Source organism: Bubalus kerabau, chromosome 23, assembly GCF_029407905.1.
Source record: "Bubalus kerabau isolate K-KA32 ecotype Philippines breed swamp buffalo chromosome 23, PCC_UOA_SB_1v2, whole genome shotgun sequence".
Lineage (NCBI taxonomy): Eukaryota > Metazoa > Chordata > Mammalia > Artiodactyla > Bovidae > Bubalus > Bubalus kerabau.
In genome coordinates, this window is record NC_073646.1 from 26,002,196 (window position 1) to 26,024,058 (window position 21,863).

The 21,863-nt window shown below is 53.9% G+C and overlaps 1 protein-coding gene across 2 annotated transcripts in view; it reads right to left on the reverse strand.

Annotated features, from left to right (window-relative positions):
- The window catches only part of GTF3C1 (general transcription factor IIIC subunit 1), a 78,683-nt gene that overhangs the window by 24,947 nt on the left and 31,873 nt on the right, over positions 1-21,863 (reverse strand). For both annotated transcript variants that reach the window (XM_055562307.1, XM_055562306.1), the window contains exons 7-19: positions 20,159-20,311; positions 18,453-18,568; positions 17,067-17,385; positions 16,308-16,522; positions 13,037-13,173; positions 11,815-11,968; positions 9,166-9,269; positions 7,903-8,087; positions 5,888-6,118; positions 5,500-5,645; positions 4,011-4,108; positions 3,428-3,524; positions 3,142-3,319 (exon numbers count right to left, since the gene is read on the reverse strand). In XM_055562307.1, coding sequence (XP_055418282.1) covers positions 3,142-3,319; positions 3,428-3,524; positions 4,011-4,108; positions 5,500-5,645; positions 5,888-6,118; positions 7,903-8,087; positions 9,166-9,269; positions 11,815-11,968; positions 13,037-13,173; positions 16,308-16,522; positions 17,067-17,385; positions 18,453-18,568; positions 20,159-20,311 — 2,133 coding nt within the window. The remainder of the gene's footprint in view (positions 1-3,141; positions 3,320-3,427; positions 3,525-4,010; positions 4,109-5,499; positions 5,646-5,887; positions 6,119-7,902; positions 8,088-9,165; positions 9,270-11,814; positions 11,969-13,036; positions 13,174-16,307; positions 16,523-17,066; positions 17,386-18,452; positions 18,569-20,158; positions 20,312-21,863) is intronic.

The window sequence follows — 21,863 nt, forward strand, 5'->3', positions numbered from 1 at the left end:
GGGGAGCAGGAGGAAGAGTTAAGGCTGGTGGGTGAACCTGAGAAGAGACTGCACAGCCTGGATTCTATACAGGCGGGAAGGCGAGCAGGCGACCAGAGAAAGCCCAGGCCTTCTTTCTTCCTGGTGGAGGCCGCAGGGAGCCACATGCCACAAGCCCGGGCTTACCTAGGGGCTCAGTGGTAAAGAACCCGCCTGTCGATGCAGGAAACACAAGCTCCATCCCTGGGTTGGGAAGATACCCTGGAGGAGGAAATGGTAACCCACTCCAGTCAAGTATCCTTGGCCTGAAGAATCCCATGGACAGAGGAGCCTGGCGGGCTACAGTCCCTGGGGTCGCAAAGTGTGGGACACGACTGAGCGACTGAACAACAACAGACACGACCACACAGCTCTGGGGTATGGTCGCTGTCTCTTCACCAGGATCCCTGAGTGCCCTCTGCAGAGACGCATATGCTGAGAGGAGAAATTAAGCAAACTGCACTTCTTGCAAAGAAATGTGAAACATGATTAAAACCTTTGCTTGAGGGGCTTCCCTGGTGGTCCAGTGGTTAAGAATCTGCCTGCCAATGCAGGGGACCTGGGTTTGATCCCTGGTCCAGGAAGATCCCACGTGCCACGGGACAACTAAGCCTGCGTGTCACAACTGCTGAGCCTGCGCTCTAGAGCCCGTGCTCCGCAATAAGAGAAGCCACTGCAATGAGAAGTCCACTCTCCGCAATTAGAGAAAGCCCGTGCATAGCAATGAAGATCCAGCACAGTCATAAATAACCAATTAATTAAAAGAATTGCTTGAGTCAGGCCAGGGAAGGTTATGATAATCTGCAGACTATCAAAGAGCCTCCTGCAACATGGTCAGCTGGAGACTTCAGCCTGGCTGGTGGCGAGGGGCAACAGGCAGAGCCCGTGCCATGTACCTCTCAGCCAGAGCGTCACATGAAACGTCTGGTTCAAGCTTCCCCTCAGCTCCACGAGGTGGCGGCGGTGTTCCCGGATTAGAAATGAAGAAACTGAGGCTCAGGAGGCTCCAAAGAGCTCACCCAGGGTTGTGTATCTGAATGGACTGTGAACCTAAGAGGACCTCAGGCGATGCCTCGCCTGCACCGCCAAGCTGCCTGTTGGGGACGCAGCCTTAGGCCACGTCCAGGACTGCTGAGCCCAAGTCCCTGGACGGCGCCCAATAACCCACATTTCAGCACGCTTCCCCAGAGCTGCCGGTGCACTCACGCTCTGTGAGCCCCACCCTGGAGGATGCCCACATCTTATTATATGATGCTTCCCCTCGGTCTGTGGAGCAGAACCCCCTCGGCCCCTGCAGATGTTTGCTGTTTGAAGGGACAGTCAATGTCTGATTATCAAACTCAATAAGCCTCCCATATTTCGGCTCAAGAACACAAAAAGGGATGGAAATTCACCCGTTGTCAAGCCTGAAAGACTCTGGTGCAAATAACATACTGGTTCGCAAATTTTTATCTAGTATAAAATGCAGGGGAATTAGGGCACTTTAAAATCTGCAATGCTAAAAGCCTCGCTCATTGCTGCTGCCAGGAGTCTACAAAACACACTGTTTCTAACATTTGTCTGGACCCATTAAATGATCTATACAAATGCTCGTTAGCCTCTTAGCATTAAACAGTTCTACCCAAATCACAGGCTTTCCTGGTGGCTCAGCAGAAAAGAATCCGCCTGCCAATGCAGGAGGCTCAAGTTCAATCCCTTAGTCAGGAAGATCCCCTGGAGAAGGAAATGGTAACCCACTCCAGTATTCTTGCCTGTCAAATCCCATGGACAGCAGAGCCAGGCGGGCTACAGTCCATGCGGTTGCAAAGAGTCTGACACGACTGAGCACACATCAACACAATACACATGTGGCTCCTGCTTTGCAAAAATCAAAGCATAACCTTGATCTTCAGGCGGTGTGACAGGAGGAAGACAGAAGTCCTCTCCCAGGTGCAAACGGAATGCAGCATCCTTCTCCTGGGAGAAGTGGCAAGACAGGACCCGAGGAAAACTGGCTTAGAGGAAAGAGCACCAGAATGGCGGTTCTATTGCCTTCTACAAACCCTTCATTCATTCTTATAAACATGTTCAGGATGTCGCCTGTGTATCAGGCACTTTGAGACATGCTGGGGATGAATGCCGAATCTCCTGTGCTCAAGGGATTCCCAGAATGACATCAGATGACAGCAAAGATGCTGGAAAGGCTTTCTCAGAGAGAGAATGCTTGAAGTAGGGGGCGGCTATCTGCAAGGTGAACATAGGTCAGGACATGCCAGACAGAGAAGACGACACAAGCCAACGCCTAACACAAAGCCCAAGTCACCCAAGCAATGGGCAGTCTGGTCAGTTCCTCCTCCAGACCTCCCCACCTGCCCTCTGTCCTTCACTGTCACCAGAGGACCCGAGTCACAGTCTCCAGCTGGCCTCCCTGCCCCTGCTCTGGTGCCTCTCAGTCTATGGTCCACATAGCAGCCAGGGCAGCTTTGAAAGACATGAGATCTTGACTTACAACCACCAATGGATTCTCGCTGCTCCGAGAATAAAGCCAAAGTCTCAGGCAAGTTTGGAAGTTTGCGAGTTCTCCTGCAAGTGTCCTACAAGGCCCCCGAGTCTGACTCCTGCTTGCTTCTCCATCCCAGTGGTCAGTCTCCCTCCACATACACTGGCCAATTCTGCTTCTTAGCTCTGGTCGTGCTGGCTTGGCCTCATCCTTTAGAACTCAGCTCAAACTCTCCTGCTCAGAAAGGCTGCTTCCTGACCAGCCTAGGAAAATACCCTCGATCCGACACCCGGTGCGTTTCCTCCCGAGCACTTAACGCACTCTGAATCTCTGTGCAGTGTGTCTTCCCCAAGACAGCACAAGTCCTGCTACTGTGTGATGTACGTACGGGAAAGCACACACAAGGTGTTCAGTAAATACCTACTCAACGAGCCCAGTGAATGAAGACAGAAGTGGAGCTGTCCACTCAATGGGGTGGGGGCTGGGGGCCCTCCCAGGTAAGATCCACCACATTCCTTTCTAAGAGAGCTTCCAGGATACTCCAGGCCTCGGGGGACAGTCTGAAAACCAGCAGGCGGTTTCTCTCCAGCTCTAACCCCACAGAAAGGAGGGAACACAGGGAGTCCCGTAAAGACGGCTGGTACCTAGTGGGGTGTTGAGGCAGACGCACTGCAGATCGAACCAGTAGTTCTCCACGTCCTGCATTGAGTTCAGGACGTATGAACGCCTCTCGAAGGGCCGGCTACTGCGGGCCACATTGTAATGGGGGTCACAGGTGGTGGTGTCCACGATGCCCACGTTCTTCTTCAAGTAGACGAAGACCTACGAGGAGACAGCGGATGGTGAGGGGGAAGCTCAACCTCCGAGTCAGGTTAGAGTCTGGAAATGCTCAGGACCAACCACTTTCGACTGGGTGTGAGGGCCGTTTACCTGATCTTTATCCTGGAACTTCTCTGTGGGGCCAAACTGGAGCAGCCCCATGAAGCAGAGCCTCTGAAGGTTCTCCACCACCGAGAAAATGAAACGTCTGCAGGCAGAGGGGGTGGCGGGCGCTCAGTCATCATCAGGGGGTCAGATGGGAGTGAGGGATGGGACTCGCTGCTTCTCCCCTCTTCTACCTGTGGGACCTCGAGGGCGGGCTTTGGGCCTGCACTGAGCTGAGACCTAGGACCCCCGGCCCATCACCACCCAGGGCAGTGGGGCACTGCTTCTACACGGGGGGCTTGAGATCAAACATAACAAAAGGAAAACCCACTTCATGACCTGCAGTCTTTATCAGCAGATTTAACTTTTAAAAGAACCTTGCAATCAAGGGCTAAAATGTCCCAGCCCACACTGCAATTGCCTCTGTGCTTTACGTAGGCAACAGAGTGGCTGAATTAATGACCTGGGGTCTCTACAACCTGGGAAAAGCAGAAACCTTCCCTTTTCTGGGTCAACCGTTACTCAGAAGCCTAATTCAGAGGGGCCTGCCGGGAGCCTCAGCTGCCCCGAGTGACCGCAGGGACCTCACCTCTTGTACAGAAGCTGCTGCCGGATGGACCTGGGGAGAAAGCGGATCAGCGTGTGCTTCTTCAGGGGGTCATTCAGAAACTCCTCGAGGTGGTCCACCTAAGAGGGGTTTTCAGGGCTCAGCTCACCCTGGAGGCCAGGGCGAGTTCCAAGAGCCATGAAAAAACACTCAGCACTACGTTCTGGGCTGAGGCCTCACTGAGCCGGGTCATCTGCCCCGTGGGTACCCGGGCCCTCCTACTCACCCCCCGCCACCTCCCACATCGCTCTCTCAGCCCTGACACCCCTCCCCTCCCACCCTTCTGCCACCCTTCTTGGGACCGAACATGTGGCCTCACTCACTGCTGGTGGGCATACAAAGTGCTAAAACATTCTGGGGGAGCACTGGGAGAGGAATATATTTATTTATATTTAAAAGAAAGAAAGATGGGACTTCCCTGGTGGTCTAGTAGTTAAGACTCAGTGCTCCCAATGCAGGGGGCCCAGGTTCGATTCCTGGTCAGGAAACTAGATCCCACGCGTCACAACTAAGACCCTGAGCAGCCAAATAATTTTTTTTTTTTAAAGATAAAGGATGCTTATTGCCTTTAAAGCCATTGATTCTGCTTCTATCCTTACCCTTAGAGAAAATATTTTAGGAGCTACCCACAAATACAGCTACTAAAAGGTATTCATCATCATGTCATTTACAACACCAAGAAACTGGAACTTAAACACCCCAAAATACAGTACTGGTTAAATAAATTGGGGTATGTGCATAAAAGGAATACTATGGAGGGAGGTGGGAGGGGGGTTTGGGACAGGAGGACATATGTATACCCATGGCTGATTCATGTCAATGTATGGCAAAAACCAGTACAATACTGTAAAGTAATTAGCCTTCAATTAAAATAAATTAATTTTTTTAAAAATTATTTTTAAAAAATTTTAAAAATTATTTAAAAAATTATGAATTTACTTAGTATCAAGTTAAAACAATGGTGTGGAAAACACAATACATTGTTCAGTGGTAAGAACAGATGATAAAAGAATAAACACAGTATGATCTCAACTCAGTATTTTTTTAAAAAAGGAAGCTCTCATATATACACACATTCATGTTCATACAAACACGGCATAGGAAAAAAGACTAGATGAAAACACAGGTAACACGAGCAGCGACATCTCTGAGTGATACAGTTATGGCATTTCTATGGTAATTTCCGTTCTCTCCTTTTTTCTGTATTTACTGAATTTGTAAAAACATTTTATTGCTCCACCGTAACTGTCTATTGACTGATCTAGAAGGAACAAGTCTTTGAAATATTTCCCTTGACCCACCGTCCATCCAACCCCCACAACCTACTCTGCCTGCCTGCCTGCCTATTTAATCCATCTGTCTGTCTATCTGGCCAGCCACCCGTCACCCAGCCAGCTACAGCTGAGCGCAGGTCCCCGGTGTGGATGGAGCCACGACACCAGCCCCTGCAGTGGCCTGGGAGTCGCCGTACCTTGTAGCTGACTTGCACGACCTGGGTGAAGATGGACAGGGGCAGGCACAGAAGCAGGTCGCTGACCAGGGCCCAGCCGAAGCCGAAGTCCTTGTGGACCGGGATGGGGGGGACGTAGCGCTTCCACGAGGCTTCGTCCACGAACACTAGGAGAAGACAGGGGTCACTCCCAGACTCCCGGTCTCAGTGCTGCTCTCTCCTCCCTGTTCCTGCTTCCCTCTCAGCACAAACTTGGGCAAAACCCTCCCCGTCAGGCAGGAGGCCCAGAGGCTCAGGAAGGTTGGGTGATGTCTATATAGTGATCGGGGCAGTTCAGATCATAAGGACGAGGCACCGCCGTGGCTTCCCGCTGGACCCTGCTGTGGCGTCCCGGCCCAGGGCATCTCACCGGTCTCCGTGGCGAGTTCCACTTCGCCCTCCCAGGTGTCCTTGGGTGCGGCATCAGAGGAGGCCTCCAGGTCGCTCCTAGAGGAGGACGGGACTCCTGCCTTCCTTTCCGAGAAGCTCAGCTCCTCCACCGTGGTAGGGTGCCCGTAGATCAGGTACCACAGAAACATGTGGATCACCCGCAGGCGAGGCATTTTGGGCAGAAACCCTAGAGAGCGCCCCAGTCCAGGAACTGGGGTGAGAAGGAAGGAGGGTGGTGCGTGAAAACCCCAGGCTCCATTCGGTTCACTTCATTCAAAAATGACTGAGCGCCACTGGGTCCCAGGGGCCAGGGAGACAACAAATGCTTCCATCCTCGTGGGACTTACTTTCTAGACGACAGACAACAACACACTACCTAAGACGGTACACTGGATGGAAACAGCTGATGCAGATGATAAAGCAAGGAAGGGAGAGCAGGGCAATACTTCTGCAGAGGCCTGGAAGGTCCCCCGGGGAGAGACCTTAGGGGGCGGCCTGGAGCTGGTGGAGTGGGCCATGCAGACACACACACCCCAGGGCGAATGCAATGCGCCTAGCTTTCCTTCCTGGTGGCTCTGCTGGTAAAGAACCCACTTGCCAATGCTGGATGCTCAAGAGACGTGGGTTTGATCCCTGGGTCAAATCCCCTGGAGGAGGAAATGGCAACCCACTCCAGTATTCTTGTCTGGGAAATCCCATGGACAGAGGAGCCTGGCGGGCTACAGTCCATGGCTTCATAGAGTCGGACACGACTGAGCGCACACCCACACGCAGCATACTGGGAAGGGCCAGGAGGCCTGAGGGACAGGGCAGAGCAAGGAAGCAGGGGAGTGGGAGGTGAACCACAGGGAGTAGGGAAGGGGTCCTCCAGGACAGGCCCAAGGCTCACGGGGACTGCAAACACTCCAAAATCAGGTTCTTCTAAAGAGCTTATTTCTTTGACACCAAGTGCTCCCTGACTTGCCCCAGAGAGAAGAGACAGGTGAGAGACAAGGAAGATGTGGCAGGGAGGACAAGGGGCCCAAGGGCCCCTCCTCCGGCGCCAGGCCTGGACCCTGTGAGGAGCCCTTGGCTGCCTCTCACCACCCCCCCGGCGCGTGCGCTGCTCGGGTGCATGTCCTCATGTGAGTTCCCCTCCCCCATTTGCACTTTCTAACTGCGAAGCCTCAAGAGGAAAGGCCGAGCCCCCATGTCTGGAGAACTCAGCAAGTGAGGTCCCTCCTGCCCGGCATCCCCGGCCACTGGGGCCCCGCCAGGACGTCTCCGCCTGTGGTCTGTGCCCTGTCGCTGCTGCCCCCTCCACCAACATGCACGCTGTGACCAGCGACTGCAACTGAAGCTCTGACTACGAAGGCCGGGCTGTGTGCACAGCCCAGCAAAGCTGACGTCAGAGCAGCTTGGTGCAGGGGTGAGGGGAGTCGCTGTTGTTCGGTCGCTCGGACGTGTCCCACTCTTTGCAACCCCATGGACTGGAGCCCACCAGGCTTCCCTGCCCTTCACCATCTCCCGGAGTTTGCTCAGACTCCTGTCCACTGAGTTGGTGACGACATCCAACCATATATCCTTGCTGACGGGAGGCAGCCCTGTCGGAGACCTGCATCCTGGAAAACTGGATGAACGCTCATACTCATCAGTGGCTGTAACTCCCAGAGGCTGCGGGGTCGGGAGAGGCAGAGATTTTCAGTGGTTTACCGAATGATCCGGCTCAAGGATACTCAGCAGAAGGAGCTTTGTGTGTGTGTGTGTATGTGTTAGTCACTAAGTCGTGTCCAACTCTCTTATGACCCCGTGGACTGTAGCCTGGCAGGCTCCTTTGTCCAGGGGATTCTCTAGGCAAGAACACTGGAGCGGACAGCCATTCGCTTCCCTGGGCGTTCTTTCTGACCCAGGAATTGAACCTAACGTCGCCCGCATTGCACCTCATTCATCGTCTGAGCCACCAGGGAAGCCCCATCGAATGAAACTACTGGACCCTGACAAGGAGCGGCCTTTTACCTACGACAGGGTGGTAGTTTTTCAGCTGGGTTACGCCCATTTTCTCATGGGTCTTTTTCACCCGTCCACCTTCTGGTTTTGAGGAGGCACTTGGCTGAGCGTCTCCTGATCCACTCGGGCCCTCTTCTCCTTGACTTTCCTCTTCGGCTTCCTCTTGAGGCACTGGAGGCTGGGGCGCTTTCATCCTGAAGGTCACAGGTAAGATGCAAAGACAGTATGTGAGAAAACCAAGGGCTGAGAAATGACAGGGTCTGTCCTCAAGAATTTGGCCCTGCGGAGTCAAATCAACCGCCCACAGGGGCCAGACAGGTGATTGTAAATGGACAAATTGTGTCAGGGCACTGGACACGTGGGGGTGACCTGCAGTGTAAACCTCCACCTCCGGAGCAGCTGCTACCTTGCGAGCAAGGCGGCCTACTGTGTGGGTCCTCTGACACTTTCATCCATGCCAGAAAACAGGAATGGGACGCGAAATTAACCAGCAACTGATTCACAGCACCTATGGCTGAGGCACGGCTGGCCACACAAGCCAGCGTCTGCGAGTCACATCCAGCCCTGTGCCTGGCCGGGCCCCACCTCTACTTTAAACTCGAGAACATTCTCCCACCAAGCTTTCTCTCAGTCCATTAGGTGGCTTAAGAACAGAAAGACAAGACCTCAGAGAGGCAACTGGAATCCTTCTGAGCTAGGATGAAACTAGGCAAGTGTCACATGTCACAGGGCCTATGATTTGAAGCACTCTGTCCACACTCTATTAAAAAAGAATGAAGGATGTTAGGACTTTTTTTTTTGTCTTAAAGAATCCAGGGACTTCCCTGGTGGTTCAGAGGTTAAGAATCTGCCTGCCGGTGCAGAGGACACAGGTCTGATCCCCGGTCTGGGAACTAAGATCCCACACACCTCAGGACAACAAAGCCCCAGAGCCGGTGCTCTGCAACAAGAGAAGCCACCGCAACGAGAAGTCCACACACAGCAACTGGTCCACGCACGGCAACCAGAAAGGAGCCCCTGCCTGCTGCACTGGGGAAAGCCTACGTGTCACAATGAAGACCCAGCGCAGCCAAAAATAAACAAACGATAATGAAAAAAGAATTCCGAAATGGATCCTTTTTGAGAGCAAGGGATCATGAATCATAAACTCCAGACCAGTGAATTCACTGATCGCACACAAGCATGAATAAAGGGCTTTTGTGGAAATGGCGTCAGGTTGGAACACTGGCCGGGGCAGCCTTACTGTGAACTTCCGCGGGAGCGGCCACTTGCCTGTTGGCTGTGCTTGAATTGGACATCCGGAAGCGAACCTGCTCGATGGCACTTCTCACGAGAGGGTCATTCTGGTCCATGGACGGGTGCACCACCAGGTCGACCTGCAGAAAGGCATGCAGGGAGCTCCTGAAGAAGAAGGGAGGAGCCAGGGTAGCTCCTCCACCTCGGCTCCCTGCAGGATCCCTGGTCATACCTGCTGCCATTAACATTTCCAAGCGGCACTGATGGAACCAAGTGAGATGCTGATCAGTTTACCCTTACAGTTTCTGGCACCCAAATCCCTCAAGCACCCAGCCACAAAGCTCTGCCGCTGCTAACGTGCTGCTCTGACAGCTGAGTAATTCCGGCCTGGAAACAGAGCAGTCTGCCCTGCGGCCCCCCAGCTGGGCTGTCATGGCCCACTGGTCCCTGCCGCTACCTGGGGGGCGGCTCCTGACTCCCCGCTCCTGCGAGCGGAGCATCTCCCACAGGTGCCCGGGAATCCCAAGGGCTTCCATCTGGAAGAGGAAGGCAGCTTCCATTAGTCTCCCTTCGCTGGGCGCGATTGGGGACTCCTGCCAGCTGTGCCTCTGCACACACGGGCAGAGGATTCAGGGCTGCCTGTGCTGGTCTCATGTTTCCAAGATACTGAGGTTCAACAGGAAGGTGGTGATCATTTCTCGAGCCCTAACTAGGCTGATGGATGGAAATGACTTGGTGGGGCTGAGCAAAAGAGTTGGGGTGTGACAGCCGTACAGGAGGTGGCAGGCATGGTGACCTGGACCCGGGAGAGTCGGCTTCCTCTGACAGAAGATGGCAAGGAAAGATCTGCTAAACAGGGAACTGTGGCCAGCAGGCTTCCTGCCCAAAATGGCCTGAGAGAGGGTGGGTCACAGGGAACCAGTGGCCACATCTGGGCTGCTGCTGCTGCTGCTAAGTCACTTCAGTCGTGTCCGACTCTGTGTGACCCCATAGACGGGAGTCCAAAAAGCCACACTTGGCTCCATCTTTTCTGTTCCTCACTTGGAAAAGGGGACCCCTGCACTGCCCTGCCAGCTCTTTTTTGTGGTTTTGTGAGGTTCAGGTGAGATTAAAAAAAGTTAAGCAACACCTCAAGAGAATCTGAAAGCCTGGGGTCAACACACAGCACTCCTGGTTCCCCACTCGTCACAGCCAAATGGCCCAGCCAACCTCCCAAAGGCCCCTGATGGACAGAGGAGACGCAGGAGTGGTGGCAAAAAAGAGCGCCAGGCACAGTGACCCCAGCCAGCGAGGCTCCAGCAGAGTGGAGGGCCGCCTGCCAGCAGCCCACGCTCTGGGTGCCAAAGTGCCACCGAGAAACTCAAGCTTATTCTAGAGGCAGATGTACAATAATACGGTGGCCCTTTCCAGCTGGCAAACAGGCTACTACGTTGGTACCCTGTGGCACGAGGCCCCCAGTACTGGGCACAGATCATCAGCGTTTACCCGGGACATGCACTCCCCATCCCCAGCTCCTTGCCCATTCCCTTGGGTACCACCTGGTGGATATGGCACCAAATGGGTGCATGGGACATGGTGGATACCTATATATCTCTATAAACACAGACTCTCTCGACTCCTAGACAGGGTAGATATCCCTGCCTCCAGCGACTGCCCTGGGAAGGCTGCACATTCCAAATACCTGCTCCAGGAAGATCAACAGAAACCAGAGGTGGTGCTCCTGACCGGCTGGGCGACTGTCCCCTAGTGAGAGAGGACACAGCCCAGGACTTCCGGCCATGCTCAGGGGGACGAGAGCCAGGCTGGCTGGGGATGGGCACGGGGCAAGGTCAAGAGGGCTCAGAGCAGGTACAAAAACTGATGAGAGCTGCCAACCTGGAATGGTAGAGACGGAGTTTCCAAAGCTACTTTTTGGGATTGCTGTTTCTCAAATTTTTAAAGTCTCAAAAAATAAGATAAGTAAAAGAGACCCTAAATGACCTTGCCAGCTTAGTCAGAAAACAAAACATCAAAGTGGAGCTTTCTTAAGGCAAGAGATTTAAAACGTCGTCAGAAAAAAGGTCAGGGAATTGCAAATGCCCATCCCTGGAGCACCATTCTCTTTGGTCCCCATGCCTAGCTGGGTGTCTCAAATGACTCTGACCCTGAAAAATTTATGCCTTCGAATATGTGCAAAGCCGCTGAGCTACAGCTGCTTTGGGTAGGGCTCCAAGCTTTAAATCTTACAGAAATAGATCGATTGGGACAGAAGAGATCTATTGTCCTCACTGGACACCCCGGCAGGGCATGCTCACTGACTCGCTGCCGCCGTCTCCTCTGGGATGTTTTGCACATTTCTGTGGATCATGTGCTTGCTGCTTCGCCTGAATTTTCCACCTTCTTATTGTTGCCTAATTTCTCCCAGTGCTACTCAGCTGATCTTGGATATGCCTCCCTTTCTCCTCCCCTTCGAGGCCGGCTGTGGGGCTGGGCCCCTGCCTTGGGCTTACACAGGCTGCGTCAGGCAAGTTATTCCTCTTTTCTGTCTCTAGCTTCCACAGGAAGTTGGGGTAAATCCCCTGCTGCCCCAGTGAGGAGGCCTGATGGGAAATTCCGTCACTGGCAACAAAGGAACAACCCGGGCACCAACAAGGATGTGAGAAGCTGGTAAGAAAACGCCCAGCTTGCACGGTGGCCACGCGATACCTTCTTCTTGATGCCGTCCTGAATGACCGTCGTCCGGTACAGCCTCAGCAGACCTTCCTCGGACAGGTTCTGCACCAGGCGGATGATGGATTTCTTACAGCACTTGGTGGACACGCCTTCTTGCTTCTCTTGATCCATGATCATCTTTTGAATTCTGCGACAACACAAAAGCAGCCGTTTAATAGTCACAGTCTCAACGTGGAAGGACAGTCTCAACCCCAGCAACTGACGCCTGCCTGGTGGGATCCAGCCTAAAGTGGGGGAGAATTACAGGCTGTTTTGCTGCTGCAAGGATGGCTTCTTAAGATGGCGAAGATCATCTCTCTCTGAGATAAACGGGTTAGCTAAGGACAGGCCACTGTTCACAGCAGCTTCGTGTTCTGAAGCTCTCAGCAGGGCCTGAAGAGATGATATGCTTTGTGACAACGACGGCCGAGTCTCCGTGTTCATCCAACAACCGGCCGGTTTCTCACCATCGACACCCTCAGCTCTGGAGCTCTTTTGATTCTTCTCCTCCTACATCTCTCGAGCTCTTACAGAGCCACTATGGCGATGTTTCTAGATCACCAGTCACAGAACGGCAGGGTCAGACGGGGCCTCAGGAACAACCAGCTCCATGCCTCTGCGCCCAGGAGAGGAGACAGCCAGCGGTATCCGCAGGTGGTCGCCCCTCCCCTAGTGAGGGGACTCCAGTCCTTGCCTCAAGGGTAAGGCTCCTTCCAATCAGGAGGCTCTGATCTTGACTGCCCAGAAGCCCAAGTACGCTACCAGGACGGGGTGGTGACAGGGGGTCAGAAGCACCAGAGGGCAGAGCCTCCACGGAACCCGGCATGGAAGCGCCACGTGTCCCTTCTGCTTGTGCTTTCATACGACATTTTCTGAACAAAAGGCTCCGTGGAGGCGGATGCTATTACCTGCCTACGCTTCCTCTCACCCTGTCCCGAGCACAAATGCCTAAGGAAGCAGCAGGGCAAACGCGCTTCCCGTGGCCTCCGTTTCCTGCTCCACTGTGCTTTCCCTGTCAAGTGTATGGGCAGATATTCTTCAGTGTCTAACTTTTCAAATCACACAAGCCGATTCTAATCCTTCCTACCACAAAGGGCTCCTGTGAGAATTGATACAGAAGAGAGATGCAAATGCCTTCAGGTCCTTTCTGAGGATGGTGATGACTCCCACGGGCGTTATTAATGTAAGACAGATAGACAGACAGACTACTGCTTACGTGAATAAGCTCTCGATTAAGCGGAGGTTGGTGACGGCCTCTATGATCAGATTCCTGCGCTTCAGCAGTCGGTATGTCTCGTGGGGCTTGTCTTGGCCTGGGCCATGCTTCCCTGTCTTCTGGGAACCGCCGCTCTCCTAGAACAGAGACCGAAAGAGAATTAAAAACAATGGACTCAGCAAGGCTTGGGGGCCAGACACCATGCCTGCTGGTATGCTTTCCCTCTTTACGGAAATCTACACTACGTTTCAAGAAAAGAAGTCAAGAGGATCACAGCTCCCACAGGATCCCACGACCCCACTACCTCAATGCTTTGAAACAGCACAGACATGCCAGAGATTTATGAAGGTCAGCTGGCTTCAGAACAGAAACCAGACACGTCTACTCCAGCCCTTCCTGGAGTAGAGGATTGCCTTCACTCAGTTCTGACTTGCTTCTTCCACAGTGGAAGGAAGGAAACGGAGAGACTGAACGCGGACTCCCTACGGTCACTCTGTGGGGCTTTCTTCATTCAAGCCTTATTATTCAGGTTCCCATTTTACGGAAGAGGAATCCAGGGCTTCCAGAGATGAAACGACCGGACGGGGTCCAAGGGCATGGATGCATACCAGGATGGGCTTCTGCGTTCACGTGGAGGAAGCCACGGGCAGCCTCTCCAGGGACATAAAGTAGACAGAGAGGCAGCCTCGGAGTGAGTCAGGATGAGCAGGAGAGAACGAGGCAGAGAGGAGGGCAGACAGGTGCCCTCCCCATCCTGCCACCACGCCCACACCTCTCTTCCTGCCTCCTTTCAGGAGCTTAAACCCTGACCTTGTTCCATCTGCCCTCAGATCACTTACTCCAAAGCCCAAATCTGCACCCTGCAGCAAAGGGAAATCCCAACCCCAACACATTCCTGGAAGATCCCTCGGCACAACTCAGGGCCTGTTCTGCTGGACGCGCTTCTTACTTGGAGCAGCGCTTCTAGGGGAACGAGAACACGAGGAGAAGACACTTGGGCAGGGGTCCCATCACCTCCCTGCTGCCACGGACGCTCTGGGAGGGGCTCATTGATTTCCTCAAGCAGGTGGGGCCTGAAGGGAGAGTGAGTCACAGATCCAAGAAGGGGCCCAAGAGTGGCAGAAAGACTGGTTCTCTCCTCTATTTCAGAGCAAACATTCTGGAGGAAAACCATGTTAAAGAAACCTGCCTGCTTTCCAAGGGGGCTGCCGGGGAGCAAAGCGAACACACGCTTTACCACGAGACCTCCAGACAGTGCGGTTCCTGCCCCTCTTCTCAGCAAGTAGACAAAAAAGAAGGACGAGGACTCTGGGGACAGACTTCTAAGAGGAAAACACAGAGCTGAGCGAGGACCTGCAGGGCCTGGAGGGAGCATGCTGCTAGGGGCACGAAGACCTGACGAGGAGGTGCAAAGAGCGGGGCGGGGTGAGGACAGCAGGGAAGACCCTCAGGAACCTGGTGGGCCCCACCTGCCAGCAGGCGCGGGCACTTCAGGTGGAGACGAGACCAATCAAGACTTAAAGAATAGTCACGGCATCTGATGATAGGACATGGCTAGAAGGTTCTAGAATGTTCCACAGAAACCCCTCACTCTCTTACACCCCACCTCACCCCTCCTTGCTGTAGGGACAGGGCCCAAGCTCAGGCTTCCACGCCAGAGACAGAGAGAAGCAGGTCAGGGTGGGAGCTGCAAGCCCACAGGCTCTAATCTCCATTCTGTCATCAGCTGAGCAGGCAAGTCCCTCCATCCCCGGGGCTTTGCTTGCCTCCTCCAGGACCAGACCCGGCTTTTGTCGTCAGGGCTGCTGCAAAGCTGGAACCAAACAGCAGCAACCACAGAGCCATGCCAGTCCCAAGTCTGTCCTGTGCTGGACGACTGAGGCACTGCTGGCCGTTATCCGAGGCGCGTCCGGGAGACCGAGGACGGCACTGGGGAACTGAATCACTCAATGACAGGGCTCTCCTGCGTCAACTGCCTTTTCATTCCTCTAATGACATAGAGGAGAATGTACTGGTGGATACAACAGGATCTGACCAAAAAGAACTAAACAAGCTTTGTTTTTATCAGACCTATTTTATGATCACTTTCTTTTTAGGGCAAATTATACTGGCTTTTCATCTAAAGCGGGGTTTTTCAACCCCAGCGTTGCTGACGCTCTGGGCCGGATAACTCCGCTGCGGGCTGTCCCGCAGAGTCTAGGACATTTCGCAGCCTCCCTGGCCTCTGCCCACAGGACGCCGGCAGCCCTCCCCGCACTGGGGGACAGCTGACCACGTCTCTATGTGCGCGCTCGGTCATTTCCGACGCTCTGCGTTCCCATGGACTGCAGCCCATCAGGCTTCTCAGTCCATGGGATTTCCCAGACAAGAATACTGGAGTGGGTTGCCACCTCCTTCTCCAGGGGATCTTCCCGGCCCAGGCATTGAACCTGTGTCATCTCCTGCGTTAAGACACTGCCAAATATTCCCTGGGAGGCAAAATAGGGCCAGAGTGAAAACCATTGATTTAAAGTAGCCATACAGGGACTTCCCCTGTGGTCCAGAGGTTAAGAATCTGCCTTGCTATGGAGGGGACTCAGGTTCAATCCCTGGTTGGGGAACCAAGATCCCACATGCTGTGGAGCAACTAAGCCAGAGCACTGTAACTCCTGAGGTCACGCTGAAGCCCACACGCCACAACCAAAGATCCCGCAGGACACAACTAAGACCCGGTGGAGCCAAGTAAATATTAAAGGGGGAAAAAAAGTAGCCATACACATTTTCGCTTCAATATAAATTTAAATAAAAAGAGTGCTGCTGCTGCTGCTAAGTTGCTTCAGTTGTGTCCGATTCTATGAGACCCCATAGACGGCAGCCCACCAGGCTCCCCTGTCCTTGGGATTCTCCAGGCAAGAACACTGGAGTGGGTTGCCATTTCCTTCTCCAATGCATGAAAGTGAAAAGTGAAAGTGAAGTCGCTCAGTCGTGTCCAACTCTAGCAACCCCATGGACTGCAGCCCACCAGGCTCCTCCGGAGTATGTTGTGACAAATGCCAAAGTTGTGCACATAACAGGTGATTTCTGGTCAAGGCAGGCCATGTGGCAGGTAAACAAGTGCTGCATTCCTCCCCACGGAGCCCTGCCCCTGCCCACCCCCCAGGCCTGAGCACGTGGCCCTTCTACTATTACTGATTTTGTTGTTGTTGTGATTCGTAAGCACAGAAAAGAGAAAGCTGATGCCCACCTGCCACACGCTCTTTCCTGGAGGAAGCAGCCTCCCAGTGGGACTCACCTTGGAGTTTTCAAGCCTGACCTCTTCAATCACGGCAATGTCGCCACTGTGACTGTCCACGCAGTGGGGGCCCAAGGACATGCCGAGCTCTGAGGAGCCGCTGGTGTCCAGGTTGTCCCCACCAAAGGCGCCCCGAGAAGCTCGCTCTTCGGCGGCTCCCGGGGAGAAGGACGGCTGCTTCTTCAACGGGTGGAGGTTGATGACCTTCCAGCCCCCTGCGGCGGAGGACAGGCGTCGGTGGGATGACCATGACCGCAACAGAGGGAATGTGAGAAGGGCCGCTCCTGCTCAGCTGCCAGGCCAGAGCTGCCCAGGCCAAAGGAGCCCACGTGGTCAGTTTAAGACGAGGGTGGTCGGCCAGCAAGCTACCCCTCCCAGTGTAACTGCCCCATGCCTGATTTGCAATTCTGTCATCAGCACCAGCATCCACGTGTCTAAGAAACGGCTCCCATAATTTAACTAAAATCTTGAGGAATTACATAGATTGTTGGAGGGAAATGGATAGAGGAAGTTTAGAGAATTCCATCCCTTTAATAGTTAAAATATAACAAAACATGGGTGAAGGGGAAGAGACTTGACGGCAGCCTGGAGACAGACCACACGAGGCTCTTCTGAGCGTAAGATTAAGTGATGCGTGTGATACCAACATCCCTTGCTGGCCCAGCACCCAGGCCACCCTTGGGCGTCCGCTGGACTGAACGGCCCCAGAGCCAGACTGAGAATGCGTACCCCTCCCACCCCCGCCCCGAGTGCCCCTACCCTTGTTCGGGGTGGAGTGGTGAGGCTGGGTCCTGAGACCGCCGTTCGAGAAGGACCTCGAGTCCCGTGGAGTTCTCCTGCCTTTTCTCTTTCTGCTGCCGCCGCCGCCGCCCTCCTCATCACTGTCCAACTCGGAGAGGAAAGCGTCCTCCCCCTCAGGCAGCAGGGACTCCTCCTGCACCGAGGCCAGGCTCACGGTGGTCAGCAGCTCATTGCGCGCCTTCTCCCTCTCGTACTGCCGGCTCAGGTCACTCTCCTCCGCAAACACGCAGGAGATGTACTTGGTGGTCCGCTGCCGCCCTTCATCCTCCATGAAGCCCTGGGCGGGGGACACAATGTGTCTAAGACACCGCAGAGGACATGGGGCCACCCAGGCCTTCAGGTGACCAGGGTTGGGAGGGTAGGGGGCCCTGCAGTGTCTGTTGGCTTATGATTCCTGCCTTTCCCCGCGCCTCCTCCATCTCTTGCCTGCACCCCGGCTCAGCTCCTCAAGATGCTCCCTCCTGTCTACCAACCCTCAGCTTCTGCTCCACAGGAAGCAATCCTGACTGTCTGCTCTAGGAGACCCTGAGCCCCTTGCTGGGCAGTGCTCTGACCTGGCCTTCCAAACTCCTGGGCCGGGGATGCCCTAGGCCCACGGGAAACAGTAAGCAGAAGTGAACAGATTCTAACTGTTGTCAAGATGCAGAGTCAGAGCCTGGGGGTCTCCAGCTCTGTTGAGCCACTGCCGTGGTGATTGGGAGTGAAGCTGACCTACTCCCTTTCGTCTTCTAGAATAGGGGGAAGGGGCTTTCTGCCCGTAATGGTAGAAAGGGTAACACCTTCCATGTACCAACCACACGCCAAGGACAGGGCTAAGCACTCTGCAATCATTAGCTCAACTGTTAACACTGCCGTCCAGCAAATGGCCAAAAAGTTGGCAACAAAGGAGTGAGGCATAAAGGGCTGAGACAGCAGGTCTGGTCCCGAAAGGGAATCCCAGACTCAGTGAGCCAACTCGGTGCCCCCAGGACCCAGGCCAGGGACACAAACAAGAAGGAGGGTGGGGCAGGGACTGAGGTCTGGGGGTACCTGCTTTATTTCAAGGGGCACTTGGAGGCGCCAGCCTCAGCTGACTCCCCACAGGGGAATGGGGGCGGGGGGGTGCCTGCTCCCCAGACTGCAGAATCTCCCACTGACTTTTCAATGCTGATGACTCGGTCAGTTTTCAGAAGTTGAAAACCAACAAAATCCACAGCAGGTGGGCTGCATTTGGCCCCCTCCCCCGGCAGCCACGTGCCCCCTTGATGGAGACCTGGGCTCCTGACCATCCGAGACAGCCCTTTAGAATCACTCCGCGCACGCACCCAAAGACAATGAACCACGTGGGATGACTCATGCTGTTACCTTGACAACTTTGAATCTCTGAAGGAGACGGCACAGCATTCTGGCTTCCAGCTTTCCCACATTCATAGCCACTCGGATTTCAGCCTGGGAAATGCCTTTCGTGCCTCGGCGCTCGACTGTGAGAAACAATCCACTTGACCCCCAGCCTCCACCACGGAGCCCCTCTGCACAAGTCGGGTCAGCTCCCACCCACCTTTCCTAGGCACAGACATTTCAACACAGGGAAACCGACAAACAGAATAAGACACCCTGCCTCCCCTCTACCTCTGCCCCCAAGGCTCGGAACATTCTGACTCATGGCTCATTTCTAAGCGCTCCCTGTCTGCCTCCTCCATGTCAAAGGTGTAAATGTCAAGTGATCGAGGCCTGATACACTGAGTTCCAGGGACGCCGTTTTTCTCTTGCAGTGGGAAGTAAGTGCTTTCATATGAATGAACTTTCTCAGCTAGATTAAACTGAGCCTTTTTAAAAAAAGCATGGAAGTAATTTTAATGCAGAACTTTTTCATTTTCCTGTCTTTCTCGGTAGACTCAGAGGCACCATGGACACAGTTTACTGTATTACCCTGTAACAGCTGCCGGACAGCAGGGGCTTGGGAAGAAAATAACCCTATTTGGCCCTATAATAAATGATCAGTGGACAACTGTGCAATTATTTGCTCTGTCTAGTATGTCAGCCCCTGCTCTGCTACATGCTGGGCTATTACTGGATCTGCCTCTAAAGAGCTGTTTCAAATATACTCAGAGATTGGGAGGCGCCTGTGAGGTGGGGTTGGGGGTGGGCAGGAGTCCCTCCAGTAAAATACAGCAACTATAGAGCAGATTTTGGGGGAAAACTCTGCACTGTTCAGAAAGAATTTCCCTTTCATTCCCTGATGGGTCACACATGAGGCCGCTAGGCAAAGCCAATCTGAATCAAGGCAGTTTTGCTATATTTATTGTCCATGGATAAAAATTTAAACAGCAGAATGCAAGGAAGTGATCAGCATGTGCTCCTATGTTGAACTACCAACTTGCTACAACCAGGGATGAAAGGGACAGTTTTATCCCCAAATTGTGTCTGAGCGGTGTTAAAGAAGCCCTCCCTATAGGCTGTGCTGATTCGCCCGGTGGCCTCCTATCTGCTGATGGAACCACACCTCCTGCGGCCCCTCACCTGCTACTCTAGACACGCTCCCCTACAGGGGACCTGCGGCCACAGCACCTACGGCACCGGGTCACAGCTGCCTTACACAGATGTTAGGAGAGTCAGGGGAAGGAGGGGAGGGGTGGAGACGTGCTTGTTCCCCACCTTCATCACTATAATCCCCAGCCTGCAATGAGTGATCCCAGGCCAATTTTAGAAGCTGGAAGGTGACTCTCAAATCTTTGAATAACTATAGTAATAGTTAATCGTTTCCGTGGTCCCTGTGTACACCAGATGTTTTAATCCTACGCATCCAGTCGTCCTATGTGCCAGGGGGGATAATGGCCCCATTTTACAGATGAAGTAACTGAGGCTCAGAGACCTTGCTAAAGTCTACAGCCGGCATACAAGGGGCGGAGCAAGGCTTCAGACTCAAATCTGACCCCAAAGTCGAGGGAAACGACTTTGCTCCCTGATGGAAGACACGCTCCACAGCAGGGCCCTCCCTCATTTGACGTGAGACCGAAACACGTCTCGACCCAAAGCTCGGGACCCAAAGCAGGCGTGAGAACGGGACCTACTGAGCTCGTAGGTTTGCGTGAGCATGTCTCGCTCAAACACGATGTCCACCGGGGGCACGCCCTTGGAGATGACGTCCTCGTCGTCATCGTCGTCGTCCACCTTCCGCTTGAACTCCTTCAGCAGTCGGAGGCAGCGCACCATGATGTCGGTCCCTGGGGACACAGACACGCGGTTCCACAGTGACATACCGGCGCGGCTTCGGCAGAGCCAGAGCCCCCGAGGAAAGGCCACACGTGGCGCCCAGTTCCGAACATGGAAAACTGCACACCTGGGAGCACGAGTCCTGAAAACTGGCTCCACAAAGTTGCTTTTTAAAAAATATATATAACTAGAAAACAAGGAAATGCAAATGAAAGGAATAATGAGATGCCATGTACGGCCTATTAAATAAGCAGCAGCCTCTGCTTCAGACAAGCCCCAATGACTACAGGAAACGTGCCTGTTTTCTCCCATCGGTCCACCCCACCACCTACCACCCCACTCCAGAATAATGTCTGGAACAAAGCAGGCACGCGTGCACGGTATCGCTGCAAGGATGAAACACATCTTCTCCTTTTTAAGCCAATACCCACACCACCATGGCTTCCCTGGTGGCTGGGCAGTAAAGAATCTCCCTGCCAATGAAGGAGACACAGGTTTGATCCCTGGATCAGGAAGATCCCCTGGAAAAGGAAATGACAACCCACTTGGGTATTCTTGCCTGGTAAACCCCGTGGACAGAGGAGCCTGGTGGGCTACAGTCCAGGAGGTCACAAGGAGTCGGGCACGACTGAGACACTAAATGACAAGCCACTCCTCAGACACCTGCCAGTCCCTGAGGCTAGTCTAAGCCCTCCTGTGGGCTAGTCCTCATCATGGCCTTAGGAGATGGGCTACCATTCCCATTTCACACTTGAGAACACGAGGAGCTAAGGCACTGGCCCAAATCCCCGCCCTCAGGAGGTGAGGAAATGGAATTTATCGGGCACTTCAGCCTCGGAGCCCAGGCCCTAAAGCTCTGACCACATACGGCCCCTAATTCAAAGATACCTGTGTGACCGGGAGCCAGAGCCGCCCACGTGAGAGGGGGCTTGATGCAGCGCCTAGGGCAGGCAGATGGACATGTTCTCAGGCAAGAGCCCAGCGTTATTTCTTCCACACTTTTATAACTTCCTTAAGGGCTTAATTAGCCAAGAAAAGATACACAGAACAGCCCTCAGAGTAAGTGGAAGTGGAAGAAGAGAAGCTGCAAGTACACTTGTGGACTCTGAGGCACCGAAAGACAACGCTCTCCGCCGTCAGCCTTCTGCTCCTCACGCCAAGGCAGTAACTGGGCTCACGGGCATCGGCCCCCAGAGCCTTCTCCCGCCAGCACAGCTGCCTCCCCTGCTGACAGCCAGGAATAAATGATGCTCAGAGGGAGGTGGGGGGATGAATGCACTCCTGGGTTGGGCACACGTGGTTTCAACCTCAGCTCTGCAGCTCTGGGCAGGTGACCTGCTGTAGCTGTCTGCTCCCCACTTAGTAAAATGAGGTGACCATGCTCTCTGCCTCACACACTGGTGTTAGCTTGACCTGAGATGTCTGTACGTTGGAACGATGTCGACTTGGCATGGAGCTGGCACGGAGCCATCACTTAACACTAGTCGACTTGGCATGGAGCTGGCACGGAGCCATCACTTAACACTAATGCCCGGCTCTTGCCATGGGCCAGGCACTGTGTGC